We start from the raw sequence: 22,527 nt of genomic DNA on the forward strand, positions 1-22,527 counted from the left end.
GGGAAGCGTCGGCTCCTCATGAAAACAGTCTTTACTTTAGTATACACCAAAAGCACAGAGCTAAGCAGCACAGATGAGACGGATGTAACGCATCAATGAAAACGAAGCAACCGAAACCAAAGCAGATGGTAGGAATACAATTCATAGAATTTACAACAATCGCATGTAGTCTGCTGACTAAGCGGCAACCCTAAATGCTAGTGAAGTGGCGTACTGGGTTTCACGGAAACTTTCGATCACGTGGCAAGATAACAGGCTATGCGCACAGTGCCGAATAACTGCCCTGTCGAAAAAGAAATGAGCACGTTAACGGGGGGTTCTTAAGCAGCAAAGATCGTTCTGAAGTAACTCCGCTGCTCGCTTGTAATAGCAAATGAGCAACGGCAGCTTTATCAGCAGCAACACAATCACTCTAGGGAGCTGCTATGTGCTGAACGCGCTTTATGGGGTCAGTGCTATAAGCTGCACCTGCACGTAGTGAAGGGCATGCCGCGAAAACGTTTTTCGCGAAGCTCTTGCACTCACTGCACTGCCACACTTTGTCTGCCCGGTCGGACTTATTACCGCCTTCAGGCAATGCATTGTTCAGTTTCGCGTTTGAACTGCATCAACGGGCGCTAAAAGTTGCATGCGCATTTGTTAATTACTTCGGGGTGTCGGGTGAGGTCGCCTCGTCTGACCAACTGGAAAAGACATCCGCCGGAAGTGTGGCGAAATCAACAGCAACAAGACTGTGTACTCTTCCTGGTGGATGCTTCCTCCTCCGATGTTTTGCTCATTCGTCTTCTTTGAAGCTTCAGAGGGCGCTAAATCATCTACCTGCCTTCCTCGAGGCGAGGAGCACGAAGCACTGCACAAAGGCGGCAACTGAAAAAATTCCGAGAGATTTTGGGACAACAAGCAGCGTCAGTGTAATCCTGTCCTCCGTGTCGTTTCCTGCATGGTTGCTGTCTCTTTTTGAACTGCTTCGGTCTCCGTCTTATTCAAAGAGCCTTACGGCCCGGTATTGTTAAGCGCCTTCTTGAAAGTGCTTTTTGCATGTGCAGAGAACTTACTCGACACGCGAACTTTCAGGTGACAACTTTCATCGTCTTCAGCGGTGCCAGTAACTTCGACTGTAGACTGGTGGATGTGTTCAGCTATCCACGCAGACAGAAAGCAACCCAGCAAACCTTTTGAACAGGGAAATCAAACATCAAAAGGCAAGATATGCATTCACGCCTGCCTGTTCCGCAGCACTTAATGAATGTGCTAGGCAGTCAAGAGGGCTTAAGCAGGCGCAGGAAAAGCGGAGCCGCTTAATGGTACTTGGCAACTGCTGTAAAGGTGTCAGCTTACACGAAGATTTTAGTAGTATTTGAGCTGACTGAATGAGAATCAATTCCAATGTCATTGCGAATTTCCGTATGGTCTGCGGATAGTGTGACAGCGGGGCAGAGTTGCAAGCGTTTACGGGGTACCATCAGGTGCGGCAGGGGCTAGTACAGGGAGCACGAGTGCCGTTCATAAAACTCGTCCCACGTACTTCTGAATCAGGCCAGCCTGGAGATGCATGCTGTACAGAGACAGATTCAAGCAAGTACAACATGGCACAGAATGGAAAGCAGCACACAGCACCAAAGGCATCGATTTCATAGTGCACACTATGCACTGCAGAACTAGCCGTGTACGCGTACAATTAACCCACTTTGTTGACGATGAAAATTTCGACGAAGAAGTTAAATATTATTGTCCAGAATTGTTCTTTAGATCGCAGGTTGCAAAGGAAGAGCCAAAGCTAATTTAATAAGCAAGTTGTCTCTGTTGTCACTGCCTAACTCCGCAGTTTCATGTTCTTGCATAGTACTATTAACAAGGCGCCCAACGAGTGTGGAATTTTACTCAAATCCTAAATTCACATATCAATCACCCCGGAAAAACGTAAAGGGCACAGGAGGGGCTTCTTCATTAGGGAAGACTTGTGCAATGGAATTACTGTTTACACCACACCCACAGCATCTGCTATGTGTGAATCTCACTTCGATGGTGCACAGCACGCCCAGTCCCTAGACTATGTACAAAAGCTAAAGTGCTGTACAGGTCTTCTCTTGCCTGCAAACCGACACACCCTCGGGAAATTTTAAGTTGAGGGTTCGTGCAGTTTCTGTACATAGCATGTGGCGAATACTGCGAAGGTCCTTAATTGGTCCATTTGACCAGCGAGCTAACGCAGCAAATACACAAGAACTGTTTTCCGTCACCAAAACGTGTAAGTGTAGTACCCGATTGTCGTAGATGTTTGGAAAGCAGTAAGTCGACTCGATAGGACTCTTGGGACTCTCTTGAAAGGCAGACATAACTGCGAGTCCCGCTCTTGAAACGGTCGTTCTTCGTCCCTGTAGCATCCTGGATAGGGTTCCAATGGAGCCACTACTTGCCTCTGGCATGCTCTCTCCTCCTTTCACACTGTGCTGGCCTGTCGAAAACCAGTGAGACCCATCTGGCCTAGGGGTGTAGTGCCCACAGTCTCCACCATGCACATGGGTAAAATCATATCTATTCTTTCTTGAACTCGAACGGTGTAGGGAATTGTGGAGCAGATCTGGACGCTGAAATCACGTAGAGGGCAAAAAAGCACAGATACTGCTAGATGCTGCAGTTGTAAGAGGCGCACACTGCGCAGCGTAAAAAGATGCATTCGCTCTCGTAGTATAATGCCTAGAGCCTTCACTGTGTACCTGAAGACCACATCGGCGTTCTCCCCTAAGGCTCAAACAGCACTAAAATTATTGGATGGGCCCTTTCCCTGACTCGAGATTCTGCAGGGAATACAACATCTGTGCATGGATTGATGCTTGCACAAGTGTTGCAAGCTACTGCATGCAAGAATTCACAGCCTCACCTTGTAAGAAAGTCTTCTGAAAGGAGAACCCGAATGTTGAATTTTCTCGAGATAAAACGCGCAGTGAGCGAGGAGGACCACAAGGGCACTCACCACAACAAGGGTCGCGAATAGATCAAATTTTTTCTCCAGGGCTCGCTCAGCTGAACCTTACGTAGGCTATGCAGCCAAGCAGAGCCGTACAAGGCCAAATGGGCTGCGACCCCTTCAGGTACCTCCGGTTCTACAGAAAACACCATTGCAGACATGGTGCAACATGCAGGTCGCAAACCTGGCAGAGAAGAGCTGCGCAGAATGTGGAACGCGAGGGAGAACCGGTACAAAAACAAATGGCACAGGGAGACAAGACTACATTAAAACGTAACGGACTTAATTTCGTGAAGGAGAGCGAAGGCATTTGAGCTAGTCGATGAGTGTGGGATTGCTGGGCTCTTGATTCACAAAAATCACAGCTGAGTCACTGCGGCCAACACGGAACTCGAAGAGACGTTGTTCGAAACTAGGCCATTACCGAACAAGGAGAAGACAATGATCGAATTTAGGCCTGCTTTCACTGAATTGCTCAGAAATTAACGTTTCGTTCCAGGGGTCATGGCCAGCTCGACAGCTGGAACAAGCCATACCTAACGACTATACGAACCTTTTTAGGCGAAAACTAAACTAAATAGCTCAAATGCCCTTTAACTGCTTACAGCTCGTCTTCCCTTCCTTGCACAGATACCAGTAGTGTCTGGTCACTCACTGGCACAGCCTCGATGTGATAGGCCAGGAAGGACACACAATGTGTTCGACGGAAAGGCCTACTGCGCTTCTTCTGACTCGAGTCTTACAACTTATGACTCATAAATTTTTGCTGCAATGAATATGTACTTTGTTGCTTGTCACTGCCCACAATTTTGTCCAGTGCATAAGGCAAGCCGACTGTGTTCTGATTAATAGAAGCACAGAAACGGTCTACGCCGCGGATTCTTCCGCCTGTTTAGGCTTTCCACTCACAGTATATAGCATTTCACCTTACATACAGATCATTATGCTCTTGTGTGACTAAATGTTTACAATTTGAGGAGTGGGAAATGCATTGAAACTATTGGGAGAGCTGACACTCTTTGCAGCTTCAAGGTATCTTGCGGTTTTCCAACTAAGCACTGATTTACACCAAGTCGTTTGTTCTCATGTATCAAAAAATTTTGTGAATGCTGAGAACGCATATATTGGCGGTTCAGTACTCCTTCTGGGGCTAGATCTAAGATTGGGCGTTCTGTTCCAAAATGGATTCCTTTTCATTGTATCTTGAACGCAGTTCATCGCTCTGTTTCTGCCGTTAAGCAATTTCACTAGCCATAGTTCTCCTTTGAGCGGATGAGTCGCGCTTCTGTTGTGCCCAATTGTGCATCTTTACCTTCTGTTCAAACATCATCTTACTTCCGTGTCTTGTTCAAATGCATAATAATCACAGAAGGCGCCATTTGGACACTACAGAGCCTCGTGGCCTAAGCTGAGTACACTGCGGGAGTTGATCTCGTTGCGCTACAGGCCACACGCCTTAAATGCCTTGTTGCTGGTTTGGGCTGGTGGACGGTGCAGCGACCCAAGCTTGATAAAGCTTGCTTTATAGCCTCTAGAGTGCACTACGGTAGCTACCGAAGGCTACGGTCAGTCTTCAGGACACAAAGGGTGAGTACTCCCAAGAGAGCCAGTGCCGGAACCACCAAAGAGCATCCTCAGGGGTAGAAAAAAGACTTGTAATATATTTGTGTGCATATGAAGTGCGTAAACTTATGGTGCCTGCCTCTTCCTACAGAACTGTAGGGCAGCCCCCATTGTTCAAGCCAGAAAGAGCCAGTATGCGCTTTAGCCGCTGCAGCAGCAAGCTAAGATAAACCGAATTTGCACTTGCCTTCCGGGGGAGATGCTTCCCCTAGCCTTTCACTGTTGCTCTCCCTTCTGATGTTTCACTTATATGGTGGGTGTAGAATTGTCTCGGCTTTCTCCACCATCATGCCTAGCACCTATGTAGCAAGCAGGCCATGGGCCTGCTCTGGAGGACTGCTGGGTTGTGCAGCACCTGGCCATCTTCCTTTTCCATATTTATAGTGCTAACAGCTAGTAATTTGTATTATGCATCATATGTATGGTTGCTTAGCTTGTATGTTTGATCATTCCAGGCCACCTTACGGCACGTCGGCCAATCCAGTCCAAAAACCAAATCGTCGACTTGCACAGGACACATTCACGCCCTCAACACATAGTATATGCTTAGCGAATACACCATCGGCATGCAACCGTTCTTATAGCATTAGCATTCGCCTTGGCCTGCAATATCGGGCTCCCACCTTTTATCTATTGGAGTGAAACCCTTAGTCTTCTCTTCAGTCGGGGGGGTTCACTTTGCGGGGGATACTAGGCTCTTCACCCCATTGTAGCCTCTACATTCAAAGAAAGCACTGCATTTTCGCGCTACAATGTTGCGAATGCGCACGATGTTCCACAGGCATGGTGGACACAATGGAAACGAAGTGGTGAGGTCAAATGCAAACTCTCCTCAGAAAGAACTTGTGGCAGCATAAGCTAAATGCTCATTTTTCCGTTACGTTCAGTGGTCTCTTTCCTCAATGTGGGGTCAACACCCTGTCAAGAAAGACCGCATCTAGAACAAAAAAGGCAATCTGGGAGTTCCCCCAGTAGTACTAACTTCTGGCACACACCGTCAAACCAGTGGACCCAAACTCCAAACGACTGAACTAATGTCCTACACGCTGCGAAACCTGTGAAGGCGCTACACCATCAGGCTGTAGAGTTCAGATTCCTAGCGCCGCAGATTTAACGCAAAACCCATCACGCGAAGGAAACAGTTCTCCCAGACAGGTCTTTCTCTGCCGCTCAGTTCGCTGCCACGTCTCATCCGGATCTCCAGATGATGTATAGAGAATCCTAGGAGCTTTCCGTGTAGGCAGGAGGGCGTCTCGCTGCAGAAAAATGGCAGTTGAAGGAACCTTTTCGAATTTCAGCGTGGAAAGGTAAAATTCCAATGTTTTCATGAAAAGGTCTACCCAGCTCTTGCCTAGCTCTCTGCGCTTCTAGTTTACGTCTCGCCTAAAGCGTCCTCTATCTTCCGTTTCTCAAGTTAAAAGCAGCAAATGCGTTGGAAATAAACAGAAATATGCGAAAAGAGCTTGCCTGTGATCGTGATTACTGTTCGTCCAAGTAAACTATCTCCACGGCTAGAGCTGATTTCAATTGTACGCGTAGATTGGCGCTGTGCTGTGGACACAAAAATCAGGACATGCATAAGCACTCCAAAGATGTTGGCAAGCATCCACCTGCCGCCACTGCCATGCTTCGCCGCGAGCTCTGCACAAGGGAAAATGCAACGTAGGGGAGGGAGCTGGCGGCGCTGGGCAACTATCAGCTTCTTGTCTAAAGTAATTTGCCTTACATTGATCCTCCACTAGTGATGCGGCTGTGCCAAGGACGCAGGACTCCAAAGATTCTGCAAACTGTTGTAGGGCCTGCGGAGGGGACAACAGAAATGCTGAACCATTGAGACTAAGAGTATGCTTCCAAGCCTGCGGAGAAAGGAAGCAATGACCGCAGTGTAACAGCAGAGGAGCTTGTATTATTCACGCAGTTATGTTTCTCTGAATGGGACGTACACCCGCATTTGGCCAGCCTTCGTGAGGACTCTGTACAAAGAAACATACAAACAGGCACGAGGAACCTTACCTGAAACGCGCCGTTTCGTAATTCATTAAACTGAGATCCCTACGCACTGGGAAACCTGAATATGGTAGCCTTACCTCTTGGAAAATATTAAAAGTATAATGTAAGCCCATAAGTACTGCACCGAATTCCTCTGAGGATCCACAGTGCTCAAGCATTGCAGGTGCCATCTTCATCAATGTTTGTTCTGAAGTTTGTCTTTACATTAATTTAGCAGTGGCGGTATCATGTTTTTCTTACTTTCGGAATGGACGAAGAAAGAGTATTGAGCGCCACTAAAAGTGCTTCAAGATGGACCTTTCAACTGGAAAGACGGCACGTTTGACAATCTTTAGCTAGTTGTACAGGGATATCCGTTCTTTACGAATTACATGCAGTCCCTGTGCTGAGCAAAACTCACTTGGCCCTTGAGGAGGAACTTCACTCGGCATATCTTCGAGATATTGTACGAGACTCTGTAGGAAGCTCGCTGCCTGCACACCGGCGAAAAGACAGCCACCACTGCAATGAAAGGTGTATGCGCCGATTTTAAATGCCAGGCGTAGCGGTCGGGCAGCGGCACCTGTCCACCACACCTGACTACAAGAAAACAATAGGAAAAGACGAAAACAATCTGGGGCCTCTAGTTCTTAGCCTTGGCGAAAGAATTACCCATGCATCGCCCAGCCGTGGAAAACCGAAGCGCTCTTGTCGCGGTGGATCACGCAGTTGGGCTCCCTGGTTCCCACGATTCTCCGCGAAAATCGTAGTGAGAGCGCGATGTGCACTTTTCCACAGTCTTCTCAATCTATTTCTCCTCCTTGGTAACCTTTGAGTGGACTCATTATTTGCTCCCGCTGTCGCGGGCTGGCTTCTCCTAGCTTGTCCATCAATGCGTTGGGCCATATTGCAGCATGCTTCTTCATATGAAGGCAGTCCTGCCGGCCTCAGTCCCGTACGTTGAATTCTAGCTGCTTGCTCACAGCCACTGCTACCTGGGGGTGACTGGCTGCACGCTTCTTCATATGAGGGCAAGCGATCTCCTTCCCCTCCTTCAGTCTCCTCATCAGCAACGCTAATTGCGTGCTGATGGGTGCACGCTTCTTCATATGACGGCAGATGAAATTCCGGGTCGCTTGACGGCGAAGAGGTGGAGGGCTCACTCGAGTCGTGAGAACGCAAGTGCTAGTGAAGGAAAAGGCGCACATATCCAGTGCAGGCTGGCTCATTCACAAGATGCACATTGACGTGTTGGGATAATATGAGGAACGTGGTGGCGGCAAAATGTTAAAAACACATTCTTTGTTGCTCGAAAAACTGAAAGGGACAGAGTACGCAAATCTTTGCCTGTGCACAGGAAAAACTTCTGTCGTCAACACGTGCACCTTGCAGGAGCCTTACATGGTCAGAGAGCCTCCTGGAGGCAATTCCTGAGCGTTTTTTATTCTCAATGTGAAGGGCACAGCGAGCAATAAGGAGTGCAAGGGCGCCCAGGAGCACCAGGGAGGAAAGGACGCGGACAGCCAGTGTCTTTGCCTCCCGCTGTTTCTTTTTGGCTCTACGCAGAGTACCAGAATCCGGCAGGGCTGACTCAATTAAGGCGTTATCCGAAGCGTAGAGCATCTCAGCGAGTATCGCTCCAGTCATTTTGAAGCAAGAAGCTTGACCCACCAGCGCACTGAAGAGGCCGTCATAAAAAAAGATGCACAGTGAAATATTGCAGATGAGAGAGTGGTAAAGAGGTAAGGCTGTAATAAGCAGTCAATTGGACCATAATGGTGCGAGGAAGTGATAAGTTCCTTGTAGGAGGGGTTGATCCGGGAACTATTGGGAGCCGATCATGGGCAATAGCAAGGTAAAAACGAGATTCCCTTCAATCCATCCGCCCTTAATTTGAAAAAAACTCGACGCCGTTTAAGTTAGACAGTTATATAATGCCTGCTTAAGATCATGTTACCCACCTTGAGGTCTGGTTTTGGCTGGTGCCCTGATCCAGTGGAGGCGATCACCAGTCCCTTCACTCTAGAATTATCATCGGCCCCACATACAAAGCCCCCATATTCAAGCTAAAACGAATCATTTTATTGGATGGCCAAGGCTTTGTGGCAAATGCTCGCAAATGCTGGAGTTTGTAACCAGTCTAACTATAATTTTAGATGAAAAAAGGCCCCCTGCCTCTGTTGCTGTGTCCTGCTGACGCTTGAATGAATGTTGGTTCTAGGTGTAATTCCACCAAATCAAGAACCAACGCTGCTCTCTTGTTCAAACACGCATTTTTGCGCTTTTGAATTGCCTTGTATTTGATTTCTTTGTTATTTTCTCTTGTATGTGTTTCCCCAGTGAAGCCTATCGCTTGAGGTAAAGACGCCTCCCAGCAAGTTAAATGGCTGCTAGGAAGTCCACCGTTGGCCTTTGCAACTGACTGCAATCGGGCCAACGTAAAGCTGCTCTGCATGCCAGAGGATACAGAAAGTGAGAAACAAGTTGACACAACAGACATTAACTCGATCCCATTTTTCCCCCTTGAAGCCGTACCTAACATCCTTCAAAGCGTCTCAATTTTTGATTGTCAAGGTATTCTCTTCATATTACACATATAAAGCTGTTTAATGGCTCCCCCGGATATAGAGCATGATCCCAGACACTACGACAAGGCAACCGCTCAGTTGATGAGCTTTGCTGCCAACTGAAACTGTGGGCAAATTTGTAAGTTTACCTCAGTAGATTACTTTAAGCAAGGAATGGGATCTTTGCATTTAGACTCATGCGCTTAGAAAAGCGTTTAGAACGCTTCGTTGTCCCCTGGCATGAAGAAATCTGGAAACCAGTAAAACCTAGATGATGATGGCAATGCAGCACCAGGCCTAAGCCGTAGATCATTAATTAACTAGACGCCAGCTAATTGAAAAGATAGGGGAGGGAGGATCTGCCTTTTCTTTTCATTTCGAGGACAATCATTGAAATTTCGTACACATTTCAATCGCTGTACCGCTCAAGTCAATTGTTAAAGCATCGATTGATGGTGTAAGCTGAAGTACCAAAGAGAAAAAGCCTAACACTTGTGTAGTAGAGCCAGAGAATGGCCAGTATTCATGCTTTCCTTAACTCCGTCGTTCAAACGTGGCTAATTCGAACATTGAAACAGGTCCACAGCTGCTTATCCTGCTCCCACGCTTCACTGGTTTCGGGAGACTAAAACTGGTGTCGAATCTTCTTGCTGTGTCCGGACAGTGGAACATTGTTAACGCGTTTTGCACCTCGTGTACCCGCTACTATGCCCGAAGGTGCAAATGTTATGCCGTCTTTGCCAAATTTTGACAGTTGGAAAACGAGAAGAATAATGCAATTCTAAGGCAGGGCAGCATTGCAGCTGGCTGGGCGAATTGACACGCTCGCGAGTTTGAGTACAGATGCATTCATCGTGAGTACCTTATCAAAGAAACTCACCTTCCTTGGCCTCTAGAGAGTCACTTCCATGAGATTTTGTGCTTCATAATCGTTGTCCTTCAATTCTTGAGCCCTTGGACCACGCCGGCCCCTCCTCACAGGTGGGGAAGCAGGTAGAAACTGGAGTGATTCCTTTTCTCCAATGCTTCAATCCAAACAAAAGTCTCCGCTGAACAAAAATACCCGCTGGACAAAAATATTCGCAAAACAAATCACGTTCGTTCACTACATAGAAAGACCATTGACAACAGCAAATGTATTGTATGGAACTGCTGCACGGAGCATGCGTTTTGTGGCTTTGATGCTGCTAGCTCAAAGCAGTGGAAGGGATGCCAAAACAAAGCTTTGAGATGGGGATTTCGTCGAAGCTCTTGCCTTCTCTGCACAGCCAAGCTTGCTCTTCCCGAACAGACGGTCACCGCTACCAGATAATACACTGTTTACTCTCTTGTGTGGACTGCGAGGAGTGTTCTCAAGCGCATTGATATTTTCCAACAGGTTTAATCTGTTCTTCACAATGAAGGATGAAGTCACCTGGTTACTGACTGGAGGATGCTTCCGCAGGAACTGTGATGAAATGGGCCAGAGACACGGCCGCGCAGTTCTCCTCCTTGATGCTTTCGTCTTGGTTGCTTTTGGTTTATCCGTACCCACTGAAGCCCCAGATAATGCGCAAAACTATCTAACTGCCTCTGTCGAGGCGCGGAGCACGACATACTGCGCAGCTGCAGCAATTAAAGAAGTCGCTGGATATTTTGGCACAACAAATAGTACCACCCCTAAAAAAAGTGAAGAGTCCTTTCCTCATCCTTGGAATTTCCTGGATGAGTTCTTCCTCTTGGAATATCTTGGATGTGTTCTTCCTCTTTCTTAGCTGTTTCTGTCTCCGTTTTATTCAGGTAAACTGACCGCCTTTCTCTTCGAAGCTCCTTGAAAATGCCCTTGCCATCTGCAGAGGTTTTACTACACACTCTAAAAATTTAGGATTCCTGCTATGTGACGAACGCAGATTACAGACCTGTGTTCAGCTATGTACGCAAATACAGGAAACAACAAAGCAGGCGTATTAAACGGCCAAATTGGACATCAAAATGCCAAGTACCCAATCCTTCCAGCCTGTTCCGCAGCATTCAATGAATATATTAGGCAGCCCAGAGCGCTTAGTAAGATAAGGCAAAAATGGCGACCTAATGGCATGCGGCAATTGCCATAAAGGTTTTGGCTTACACGAAGATTCATATAAGTATTTCAACTGATTAGGCGGGGAGCGTTCTCAAGTTCACTGGGAATCCTCATACGGTCTGCGGGGAGCAAACAAACGGGACAGCGTTGCATAAGTTAAGGCTGCATCGCCGGCTGCGGCATGAAATAGTGCAAAGATCAAAACTGGTTACATAGAATTCGGCACCACGCGCTTTCGGATCAGGCCAGCCTGGAACTGCATGCTGGACAGAAACAGATCCAAACTAGCACGAGAAACCACAGAATGCACCACGTAGGACCAAAGGCATCGTTTCATAGAGCACGCGATGCACTGCAGAGCTAGTCGTGTGTGCGCACAATTGACAAACCTTTCCAACAATGAAAGTGCCGAGGAAGAAGCCAAATATTCTTTTATATCCACTAGGATCTCGCTCATATGCCACTGACGTGGTTTCTTAGCTTGTCAGGCTGGACATTTCATTTCACGGAACGCCATGTAAGCCTGTCGAGTACTTGAGCTAAACCTTCGTATGGATTAAAACAATCATCGTCTTTGATTTCAAATATTAAGCTTACATAGCACAATGATGATATTTTCTCAGTGTTGATGAGGAGCTTCAGAGAAGTGCTTGTATGGCTTTCTTTTGCCAAAAAGGCGAGCGAGCAAAGGTGCAAGAAGCTGCAGTGAAGTGCGAAAAGTCGGTGGATAAGGCCAACTGAACAAAGATAAACAAAGTGGCTACTGTAATAGATAGAAATGACGGATCCCCCAGGGTGACTAGACCATACACTCAGTTGAAAAGTTTAGTCTGCTGCTACCACCTACATAGTGCACGCAGAGGTGTTAGGTAGGTAGCGTAGACAGAGCTTACATCTTGACACAAAAAGAGGGATGCGGCTCCATGCTTTTTCATTCAGACACAGTTTACAGATGTGCGCTTGTCACAAATTGCAAATAGGGTTGCGCCCTTATTAGCTGATCTAGCGTAACACGTGGGTGCTTTGCTGGAGTTAGTCAACTACTCCTGGTCGGCTTATTTTCAGACAGTGTTACGTCTTCATCAGCAGTCAGCTGTGTAAAGCTTGTAGATCTTGCATCCAGGACAGAGTGAATACGGGGCTAGGCATCAAAAGGGTTAGACACTCATTTACGGCTATCCTAGTCACTGTATTATTGTTTAGACACTGAGACACAAGATTGAGATTTTTCTGGAATGCGCAGTCGTTCTTGCACAACCATCAGCAGCGCTGTTGTCGAAATGGTGTTTTGTATACTCCTAATTGTATACTCCTAATTTCCATTCAGCCTACGCCAACAGGATAATAGGGTCTTTGACCCTGTAGGCTACATCTTGCTGAGGCTCATAGACGCTGCACATTTGGGGAAGCGGCAAGTTTATTGCTTGCTGCGCAGGGCAGCATGATGTTAATGTTTGGTGTACCCAAGCTTCTGGCCCTGTAGGTTGCTTCGCGCCACGATGAGACGCCTGGAATCCACACATCCGGGAGAGAACCAAATTTATGGAGTTCGCTACGTCGGGCAGCACACGATTCACGGCTAGGCGATGCCCGTAACATTTTGCACCCCAAACCTCTGGCTTGGAAGAACAATCTTGCTCGACAACACTGCGGCCACCAGGGGCTGATATGATTGGAAGAATGTCCAGAAATATGTTGTCTTACTCTACGCAGCAAGGCGAAGATGGAAAAGCTCAATTTTAAGGAGAGAGGTATTCCACTCGCGAGTCGTAGACAAGATCTCTCAGCCATGTAAAGGTTCACTGAGTGAGAACCAACGCAGCACTGCGTAGTACTGGCCATCAGCCTCACTACAACTGCTTGTCGAGAATAACACAAGGAAACCGAGAAGTCCCAGCATATTTGTTCCACAGTGCCACCTCCACCGAAGTTGACTAAGTTTCAATTTATGCTCGCTTGGAGGTTCTTGGTGGGAGCAGAGTTGCTGACAGTGGCGTGTTTGTCTGCATTCTGCTTTTATTCTCTGCTTCTAGAATCAACTGCATATAAATTTGGTAATGTTATGGGAGAACACCCAGCAATGAATTGATGCGTGAGTGAGAAGCGTTGATACTGCGGAGCCGTGGCATGGATTCCTGGTGACCGAAGCTGGTGGCAGAAATGCACTGAGTGCTCCTTCTTCTAAGTGCTGTGCCGAAGGTAGACAAAGGGCTTTGAAAAAGCAAAAGAATAATTAATCTGCCGATACCAGTTATCGGCAAAGGGCATGCGGGGCCTGTCGCGACCACGAAGGGGTCCAGCGTGTGCGTCCACCAGTAAGCGGTCTGTCTTCGGCATTTTGTTCATTATTCTTCTACCTAAACTACTGAGTATCGACAAATCCAAGGAGGCGACAAAGGAGCTCTGGGGAAGACAGAAGTCACAGCAGACCGCGTACTGCCAGTGCCGCCAGTTGTTGCCTTGCCGAGCAGCCGCAGCTTGCGCTCATCAGGCGAGACGTCAAAATCACAAGCCTCGAGCCCTTTTTGGCATTTCTGAATTGAGATGTTCCAGGGCTTCCGTGAGGTGCAAGTGACAGCAACTGGAACTGGGGCGGCAACACTAGCAGCAGTGGCAACTCAGCAACAAACTCTCGCGGTTGGAGAAGCACAAGCGTCGCGGTGAAGGAACAGTAAACTGATGTGTGGCTGTCCATGACCAGGAAGCGCAGATCGTACCGTTAGCGGCAGCCGCATCAGGGGCAGAAGCGGCACACCAGCAGCACTCAGCAAGCCCGATGCCATAGGATGGACTAGATGAATACACTTGTAGAGCAGGTTCTGGCGCGGTGCAGCTGGAGTGGCGAGTGTTTCTTACACCGCAACTAGGTTGTACACATAGTTGAAATTGTCCCGGCAAGACGTCCGGGGCTCCGCTTGTCGGTGTTCACCTTAAGATATCAAAGAACTCAGGCACTACGGCAAAATGTACTTCCTTGTCAAATGGCTTTGTGTCGCCATTGTTCGCTCCTTCTTCAAGGAGGTTGCGGTCATTTACAAAGAAAGAATCCCTCTCTATGGCCCCGTAAGCAGACGAAACATCCAGAGAAGGCAACCAGTGCATGTTTGGCTCCGCTTTGTCTCTCCGCCTTCCTCTCCGCCCTCAGTGTCTGTTTTCCTCTGTTCGGGCTTCTCCCTTTCCTTTGTCTGTCTGACTATGTGTATCATCTGGCTTGTCAGCGTCTGAAATCTTTCACCGCCCTATATATCTGCGTCATTGGCTGTACCTATTTCTTCACTACCCATGTACCGGCTCATATTCTGTTTCATGCAGCTGCTGCGGTGATTTGGTCCTCTGTAATACGATTTTAGGTTATTTTCGTCGGGAACCACAACAACCAATTTCTGGATGCATGTGTGAGCAACTTTCCCTTACACTTCTTTGAGGGTCCAAAGATAACAGGTTAAGCTTACGACCTGTTGATTCTGCAGATAGAAATGCATGGAAGTTAGGCTTAGCGGTTTTGGGATTAGCGTTTGTTGACAGAGCGATTTCCTTATTTGCTAGTTTCTTGCCCAGCCGTGATGGAGTGAGTTATCGGTGTCTTTCTCCTTGTCGCTGCTTCCAGCGCGCAGTCTGTCTTTTGTAGCGATGTGAGTATTATGGCTTGTTGGTGGTGATGGTGTTGGCTCGCTAGTGTGAGGACCATTCCTGTAATTACCGCCGTTATCTTGCTTGCTGCGTAGAGCCGGGAATTTAGGGATTATGTTTGTTGTTTGTGCGTTATATCAGATGCTGGTGTCCATAATACCTCGCCAAGTGCGTTTCCTCATTGCTACCAAATCCCTCAAGCGTCGCGTTGTTGGCTGCCTTGCCCGCATGGCCGCCTGTATAGGAGTGCGCAGAGGAGAAGATGAGAGCCGCAAGGGCTCGGGTTTAATCCAAATCATGGAGCACCCGACACCCACAAACTCTGGCCTGCGCGCTCATCAGCAGCCCCAGGAGGAGCAGGTGCCGCAGGGGCAGCAGCGGGAGAGGGAGCGGGAGCGGGAAGAAGGGGATGCAGGACAAGACGATAGGCACGCGCGTGGCAGCAGCTTCATTGGCAGTGGTGTCAACAATAACAGCAGCAGTACCAGCAACAGCGGCTGCAAGGGCAGTAGCGACTCTGTTGCAGGTGCTCGTGTCTCAGGGCTCTCCCTTTGTCGCAGTCTGTCTGCCTCTGTTCGGGGTGTGGGGTCTCAGTTTAGGAAAGAAGTGTTGCCAGGAGACACCTTGTTAACAGGCAAAGGAGCGTATCATGTCAAGGCCGTCTTCAGCGACACAGAGATGCTGGTTTCCCCAGACCCACAGCCGCTTCCCCCTTTCTCCTCCCTTCACCGCAACGACTCATGGAGCGTACAAAATGCATCCGCCAAGCACAGCTTCGGAGAGGGAGACGCAGCAGTCCACGCGGATGCTGCTGCGCCTACCTCACCCACAGCAGGAGCCGTTGCAGCAGCAACCATGGGGCCCGTCACGCCAGCACGACCTCTGGAGAGGAACGGACATCGTGTCGATGAAAAGGCAACAAAACCCAAAAAAGGGGACGACTCCATTGACGAAGTGCAGCTGGATCAGCAGCCAGAGCATCAGCGGGTAGAAACACGAGCTGAATCACCTTCAGTGACAGCGGCAGAGCCCCCGGAGAGCCATAAGCGTCAGCAAACTCATGAAAGTGACATTGCTGCTGCTGCAGCAGATGCAGCAGATGCTGCTGCAGCAGCTGACGCCGCAGCAGAAACGGCCGCGCGTGTTGCTGCTGCGCTAGCAGCAGATGCAGTTGCCGCTGCAGCTGAAGCTTCGGCTGCAGCCGATGCAGCGGCAGAAGCGGAGTATGCTGCTGCTGTAGCACAGGCAGCGCTGGATTCTGGGAGCAGGCGGGTGGAGCAGCAGCAGGAGAAGCGGAGAGACAGCATCGAACACCAGCAGCAACCGGATACTGGCCTGAGGAGACGTTTCTCTAGTCGCATGGCGAAAGACATGGCAGCTCACGAAGCTGCCTCAACAGCAGCAGCAGCAGCAGCCGCCGCCAGAGCTTCTCACGGGATATCATGCGGCACTTCTGCCGGCGCTGCTGCTGTTGCGGCGGCAGCCGCCGCTGCGGCAGAGGCAGAGCAGGCGGCACAGGTGGCAGAAGTTGCTGCTGCAGTTGCTTCAGCGGAAGCAGATGGGGAGGACGGCTTTGGGCCTCCAATGGAATACAGAGTATGCATACACACCCAACGGTGCAAACGATAAATCCCACTAGAGAGGATCTGAGGCTTCTGCTGAAGTAAAAGGACAAGTCATGAGGGAAATAGTTGTCATTTTCATGCCATCGTGTAAAGAGAAAGAGTAGGATGAGCAAAATTGCTGTGACCGATGATGCGCTTGCTTAATCGCTGCTTTGTATACCACTGCTGCGTGCTCAACATTCTTTGCCTTGTGCTGCATCTGCTGCCGCTGGCTCCGCAGATAGCCCCAAGAATAGATCAGTCAAAAGTGTATGAGGCAGTCACAGCGAGTTTGGTGGAAGGAGACACAATCGGCATTTTTCCAGAGGCAAGGAACACTGAGCGACGGTTTTGTCGCCCTCTCAATTTGTCCTTGTTCCTTATGGCTTCTCATTTGGAGGAATTTGCGCCTCCCTTTTCTTTGTATCGGCATCTCCTAAGTGTTGACTTCCAAGTTTCAGTCTCCGCTCACCTCCAAATCCTGCCTTTCCTTGTCTTCTCAGCAGTTGTTTATCACCACCGTACCAGCCATTGTCCCAGCCCGCTTCTTCTGGGTCTTCGTCTTTTGCAGGGAGGGAGCCACGACCGCACAACACTATTGCCTCTGAAGGCGGGGGTGGCCATTATGGCACTGACGGCAATGCAACACGGGGCTGAGGAGGTGTTGATTGTCCCCGTTGGCCTCACTTACCACAACCCCCACAAGATGCAGTCCAGGGCTAGTGTCCACATAGGCGACCCCGTGCCTGTCAGTTACGGTCACCGGCCTAAGGCCAACTCATTGGGTGCATTCGATCTTTCTTGGCGTGTTTGTCTAATCGCGTGTTGCGTTACCATTCTTGTGCCTACATCATGTATCCTACTTCGCACGGCCTCGCTTGTTTTCCGCCTCCATTTTAGTTTTTGTTCTAGCTGGAGCACTCTTTATGCTCTTTTTAGCTTTTTTGGTCTATCCGCTTAGGTTTGGTGCATGTGTCTTTTGGGACACTGTCTGCATGCCTGTCTGCCAGTGTTTTCGTGTGTTGTCTCTGTTGTTACCACCTATGTTTGCTGTCATGCCTGTCTCCGTTATTTACGTGTTTTCGTCGTTATGATTTCCTGCGTGCCAGTTTGTGTCTGGATTTTTCCCGCCTCTTTCTGCCCTTTTGTCACGTTCCTTTTCCGAACAAGCCGACCCTGCAGCCTAAAAATTGTGCTCGTGTCTTGCTCCGGCGTGTATCAGGTGTGTGGCGTTTTCCTGGTCTCATTTTCGAATGCTTTCCCACGTTTCTGTCGTCACTGCGCTGTGCCGCATGTTTCTTTGTCATCCTTGCTCGCTGCGCTGTCCCGTTTCTGTGCCCCCTCCATGCGTTTCGTTCGCCTATGAGTTGTTGGCGTCTTCGACTAGTTTTCTGCTCTTTCATAATTATCTGCTCTAGTCGTCCCACCCGTCGTTCGTACGCTGTCTCTGGCGCCGTTCATTTTCTCACCTTCTTTCCTTTTAAATCTGTCCTCGCTTCAGTCTCACCGAGTATCAGGTTTGCACTTTCCCGCCTTATTAAACCGTCTGCTTATGTCTTGTGTTTGTTTTATAAAGGTCACCAGAGAAATGGCCCTTGACTACGCTGTGGACCGCCGGGGTACCACAGCAAAGATCCTTAACCACGTGGAGAGAGTGAGGCCTTCTTCCTTTGCTTACTCACAGGCTCTTCCCGAGCCGTCATTTCTTCCGTCTCATCTCAAGCGCATCTTTCTCTGCCTTTTGCGGAGTTTTCTACCTTGCCATTCCTCTGCTATGTTTTCGCTCTCCGCTCTTGTTCTCTGCTCCTTTCGTGCCCGTTGTAATTCTAGCTCCCACTTTTCCTTTACGTTGTGTCTTCGTATGTGTGTAACCTCTTCGTTCTTTCTTGGACTCTCTCTGAGCTCTGTCTTTTGCCGTTTTTTCTCCATTTCGTCTCCTGCAGCCTTTGCTCGAGTCGTTTGGGCTCCTTTCCGGTTGTCTCTCTCTCACCTCCACTTTTCGTGTCTTTCGTCACCCTATCTTTCATAGTGAACGCAGCCAGCGAACACTATATGGACCAGCAAGTGCTGCATCTGTAACTGCAACGCAATCCATTTCCTGACTTGGAGTGTTTGTGTGTAGCACCTTTGTGTCTTTTATGGCTCTTGTGCTTTGCAGGGCCTTCGGTCCTGTATCATTACAGCTCAAGACTATGAGGCAATGGCCCAAATACGTTTATCAGCAGTAAGCAGCACTCATCTCCTCCGTCAGCTTCCCTTACTCCCCTCCACCACACTCTGCACATTGCATTTATTCCCTTTTTATCGCTTCAAGTTTCGCTTCATAGTAGCTGGTGTTTTTGTTTTCCAGGCGTCGCAATTCCTTGAGTCCTTATGTGTCCCCTGGCTATTTTCCTCAACTGGCCATGCTTTTCCTTTGTCTTCCTTTTCCTTCCGGATCTATCCTGTGTTGTCTTGTTTCCGTTTCTCTTTGGCCTCGCTGTCTCTGGCTGCATTGCCTCTTTCTTGTGACCTGCCTGTTCTTTATGTGTGGAGCTCAGTGTCTTCCGTTCGTATCACCGCTTTCTTACATTTTCGATATTTATCAGTTGCCTTTCCTTCTCCCATTCGTAAAATTTGTATGACGTTATCTGGTTTTGTCTTGTTGTCTTCAGAGCTTGTACCCTCCTGAGCGCCTACGTCTCGCTGAGGCGCGCTACTTCTTGTTGATGCAGCTCATCAGCAAAATATTCTGGAGAGCAGCTAACGACCCCCGTAGGCCTTCTGCCGATTCCTGTTTTTTTTCGCCTACCTTTGTGCTTTTTTCCTTCGAAATTTATCCCGCCGGATGCTATCGTATTAGCCTTACCCCGTCTTTCCACTTTACTGTTTCTGTCTTACCACCTACGTGTTTTCGCCTTTGTCTTTCTTCTGTCTTTCCCCTTAATGGTTCTGTCTACTGCCACTCTGTGTCTTGGCGTCTGTTTCTGTAGCCACGCTCTTTCTGGGCAAGCTTCTCTTGTTTCTGTGTGGTTTTCTATCTGTCCACTTGACGCTCATCTGCCGAGCATGTGATCGCTGTAGGCTTAGGAACGGCTTCTCGAAATGTGCTTAGTATGTACCCTGTCTGTCTTCTTTCTTCAGTTTTACTTGATTTGCGGCAAAGTCTGTCTAATTACGCATCGGCCTTGGAGGCGCGGCGACTAGCTGATCGTCAGGTTTGGCTTTTGAAGCAATCTCCCTCAGGAGCTACTTTGTGTCTTGCGGAGACACTTGTGGCGATTGTCTACTGCGCCATCATCGTAAGTTCATTTGGCTGTTTTGCCGTTCTTTCGCCGCCGGTGTCCGGTCACTTTTTTCCAGTCTGTTGTCTGTTTCGCCCCCTCTTTAACTAGATATTTAGCGTCGTTCTCCGTTTTTCTAGGTATATCTATCATATTTGCGTGTTTGTTTCTCCGTATTGTGAGGTGGTTTTGACTGTTATGGGTTGAGGTTTTAGCTTCCGGTCGAACACTCATTCCTCCTCCTTCGTTCAGTCCCGCATAACGATATTTCTTCCTCATTCATCTAACTGTCGTTCCTTTTTCCTGGGCCGTGTACAATCGACAGCGGGAATTTTCTGCTTTGTGCTTGCCGAATGCCGTCTCCTCGTCTTCTTTGCCGTTGCTCCTCAAAGTGTTCTTGATGTCACTCATCCGAGGCCTCATGAAGCTGTTTGCCTAAGTCAGCTGCTCTTCTGCTCGGCTCTCTCCCTCACGTTTCCTGTGGCGCCTTATTGTCGGTTGCAACTTCTGTGGTTTTGTCTTCATCTCTTTCTCGTCTCTGTCTCCCGCTGGTCACCCTCCAGCTGTTTGTGCGTAGCCGTATCTTTGCTTGTTGTAATTTTTATGCCTTCTCCGCCCTCTTCATGTTGTGTCTCCCTTGGGGCGGACTCTTTGTGAACAGACTGTATGTATGGACCTCCGCACATTTGCAGGGCTTACCGCTGCTGCCTCTTTGGGCGCCCCTTCGCGTAATAGCAAATGTATTGGCAGACAAACAAAGACGCAAGGTAAAGAAACATGCATGGTCACGTGGGATCCTGCCATTAATTCAGCGTTGCTCATTGAATTTCATTTCCCTGCGGCTGCGTCGCCCGTCCTCCTTTTTGACCTTTTTTTTACTTTCGCTGTCCCAGCTTCCCATTTATTGTACGCTTGTACGTATCTTTGTATGTGTCCGCCTTTTTTGGCTGTATTTGTTCGTGCACGTCTGTTTGCTTCTGTTTGTGCGTATGTCTACCTTCGTCTTACGAGTGTCCAGATCTTCGTTTGTCACAGAAGCGCCGCCCTCAACGGCGGTATTTGAGATTAAACCGAAAGCTGTTGTTTGTGGCTTTTGTTGTTTACCTTCTCCTGTCTTCCAGGCCTTGAGAGAGAGCCGCGTCAAACTGAAGGGCACAGATGTAGTGGCGAGCTACAAGGTGCTGGTGCTCCTAGTGCTTGTCCCTCTCTTCAATCTCATCTATGGTTTTCTCTTCGGGATCCTCTTCCTCAAGTAATACTCCCTAAAGCTTGCTAAAGCTTGGTCGCCATTTCTTTTGTCGTAGTATCTTTCCTTCGCCCGCCCCGCCGTCACCCTGTTTCTGCCCCAACTTTTTTTGTGTCTGAGTGTGCCTGCGCCTAACTTTAGCTCATTGTTCTCTATGTTTTGCTGTATGGCCTTGCCCCTGTGTGTCTGTGCGTATATTTCTCTGGGTGTCTGTCTCGTGTGTGTTGCTGTTTGTCGCCGTGAGCATATATTTGCGCTTCACTCCATTTACTCATTGCTGCCAAAGCCCTGGACGGACTTTCTCCTCAAGTTAACTATTTAAAGTAGATACAGTGAGTAGTGCTAAGTAGTCCAAGTGCATCTGTTCACGCGTTCATCGGTGCATTCAAGCTCGTCTTCTTTTCCATTTGCTTTCACTCAGTTTAATTGCTCTGTCAATGTGCAGCACTTGGCTTGAGTTGGTGCTTTCCATGGCAACGGGTGTCGTCGTGCTGCCCATCCTTTACTACTGTGAGGCGCCGACATTGGGCAGTTGTTGCTTCCGTCCCTTAGGTTGACGTTGCAGCTGCTGTTGGTGCCGCTGTAGTGCATGCTGTGCAGATGCTGATCTCGGCGCCCACCGTCTCCATATATCTTTCGGTTTCTTTCTTTCTGCCGTTGCTGCTACTGCTGCAGTCAGCATGCGTAAAGCGGAGAGGTTGTTGCCCCTATTGCAGCAATTACGGATCGTGACGATGGTGGTAGTGGGGAGTGTCAACATATGGAGACAGACAGACAAGGAGCTTATCACCCAGAGAATACTCATGCAAATCAAAGTCCGTTCATACGCCATAAAAGCACAAGCAAGCTCACAGCGGCATGCACAAGGGTACCTGCAAGTGCAGCACAAACGAAGGGCAACACAAATGCACATCACAGATAATACAAACACTAGCATTGCGTTGCGGGTAGATGTTCGGGTGCGTGCGCAGGTGCGTGACGTTGTGCATCAACTGGGACCGGCCGTTTCGTTGACTTTCTCGCAAGATATTCAGAGAGCCTTGCCTACGGTGCGCCTCTTGGCATATGTTGGCATTGCGTCCCCTACTTTCCTTCGTTTCTCCATGCGGTGTTGTCTTCGCGTCTTTAGTCTCCTTCGACCTTTTTTCGTCTCATCAGGTCTTCCGGGCATCACGTTGCAAGTTCGCAGAATGCGTTGCACTCTATGTCCTGTGCAGTGCCACAAGCGCCCTCTAAATCTTTGTTTTGTCTCATTTTGTGTGGCTTTTGCGCTCCGCGCGAAGATAGGAGCCCCGCAGGAGCTCTCCTTTCTTGTCTGCGTCCCTTGCCTACATGCTTCTTTTGTTTTGCACGGAATTTTTTGTTTGCGGCTAATGCCCAGGTGTTGTATTTTTTTTCGAGAAATGTTTAAAGCCCACACATGCATGCGGCTTGAATGTCCTTGCAGGTGTTGTTGGATGTTGACACAAAGCGACTGTTGCGGCTGCGTCGGCAGTTTGCACCTTTGCAGATGAAGATGCCTTACAGCGGCGCGACAGAAGTAATATAAATGCGTGTGGCCGTGTTCGTGTGTCT

At 48.7% G+C, this 22,527-nt stretch overlaps 2 protein-coding genes across 2 annotated transcripts; one reads left to right on the forward strand and one right to left on the reverse strand.

Annotated features, from left to right (window-relative positions):
- Positions 1–6,509: 6,509 nt before the first annotated feature.
- On the reverse strand, positions 6,510–8,227 carry ETH_00014355 (uncharacterized protein; the record flags this gene model as incomplete). Its single annotated transcript, XM_013377503.1, has 6 exons — positions 6,510–6,564; positions 6,679–6,734; positions 7,002–7,074; positions 7,164–7,176; positions 7,564–7,765; positions 7,982–8,227. 6 exons carry the CDS (start codon positions 8,225–8,227, stop codon positions 6,510–6,512), a joined length of 645 nt encoding a protein of 214 aa, XP_013232957.1.
- A 5,946-nt stretch (positions 8,228–14,173) lies between these two features.
- Positions 14,174–22,501, forward strand: ETH_00014360 (glycerol-3-phosphate acyltransferase, putative; the record flags this gene model as incomplete). Its single annotated transcript, XM_013377504.1, has 15 exons — positions 14,174–14,272; positions 14,560–14,604; positions 14,981–16,435; positions 16,685–16,771; positions 17,015–17,191; positions 18,020–18,097; positions 18,602–18,667; positions 19,098–19,197; positions 19,567–19,724; positions 20,399–20,473; positions 20,828–20,958; positions 21,398–21,462; positions 21,628–21,767; positions 21,924–22,001; positions 22,400–22,501. The coding sequence occupies 15 exons, from the start codon at positions 14,174–14,176 to the stop codon at positions 22,499–22,501; spliced, it is 2,856 nt and encodes a 951-aa protein (XP_013232958.1).
- Positions 22,502–22,527: the final 26 nt, after the last annotated feature.

This window comes from Eimeria tenella, genomic scaffold (assembly GCF_000499545.2).
Source record: "Eimeria tenella Houghton genomic scaffold, Eth_scaff54, whole genome shotgun sequence".
Classification (NCBI taxonomy): domain Eukaryota; phylum Apicomplexa; class Conoidasida; order Eucoccidiorida; family Eimeriidae; genus Eimeria; species Eimeria tenella.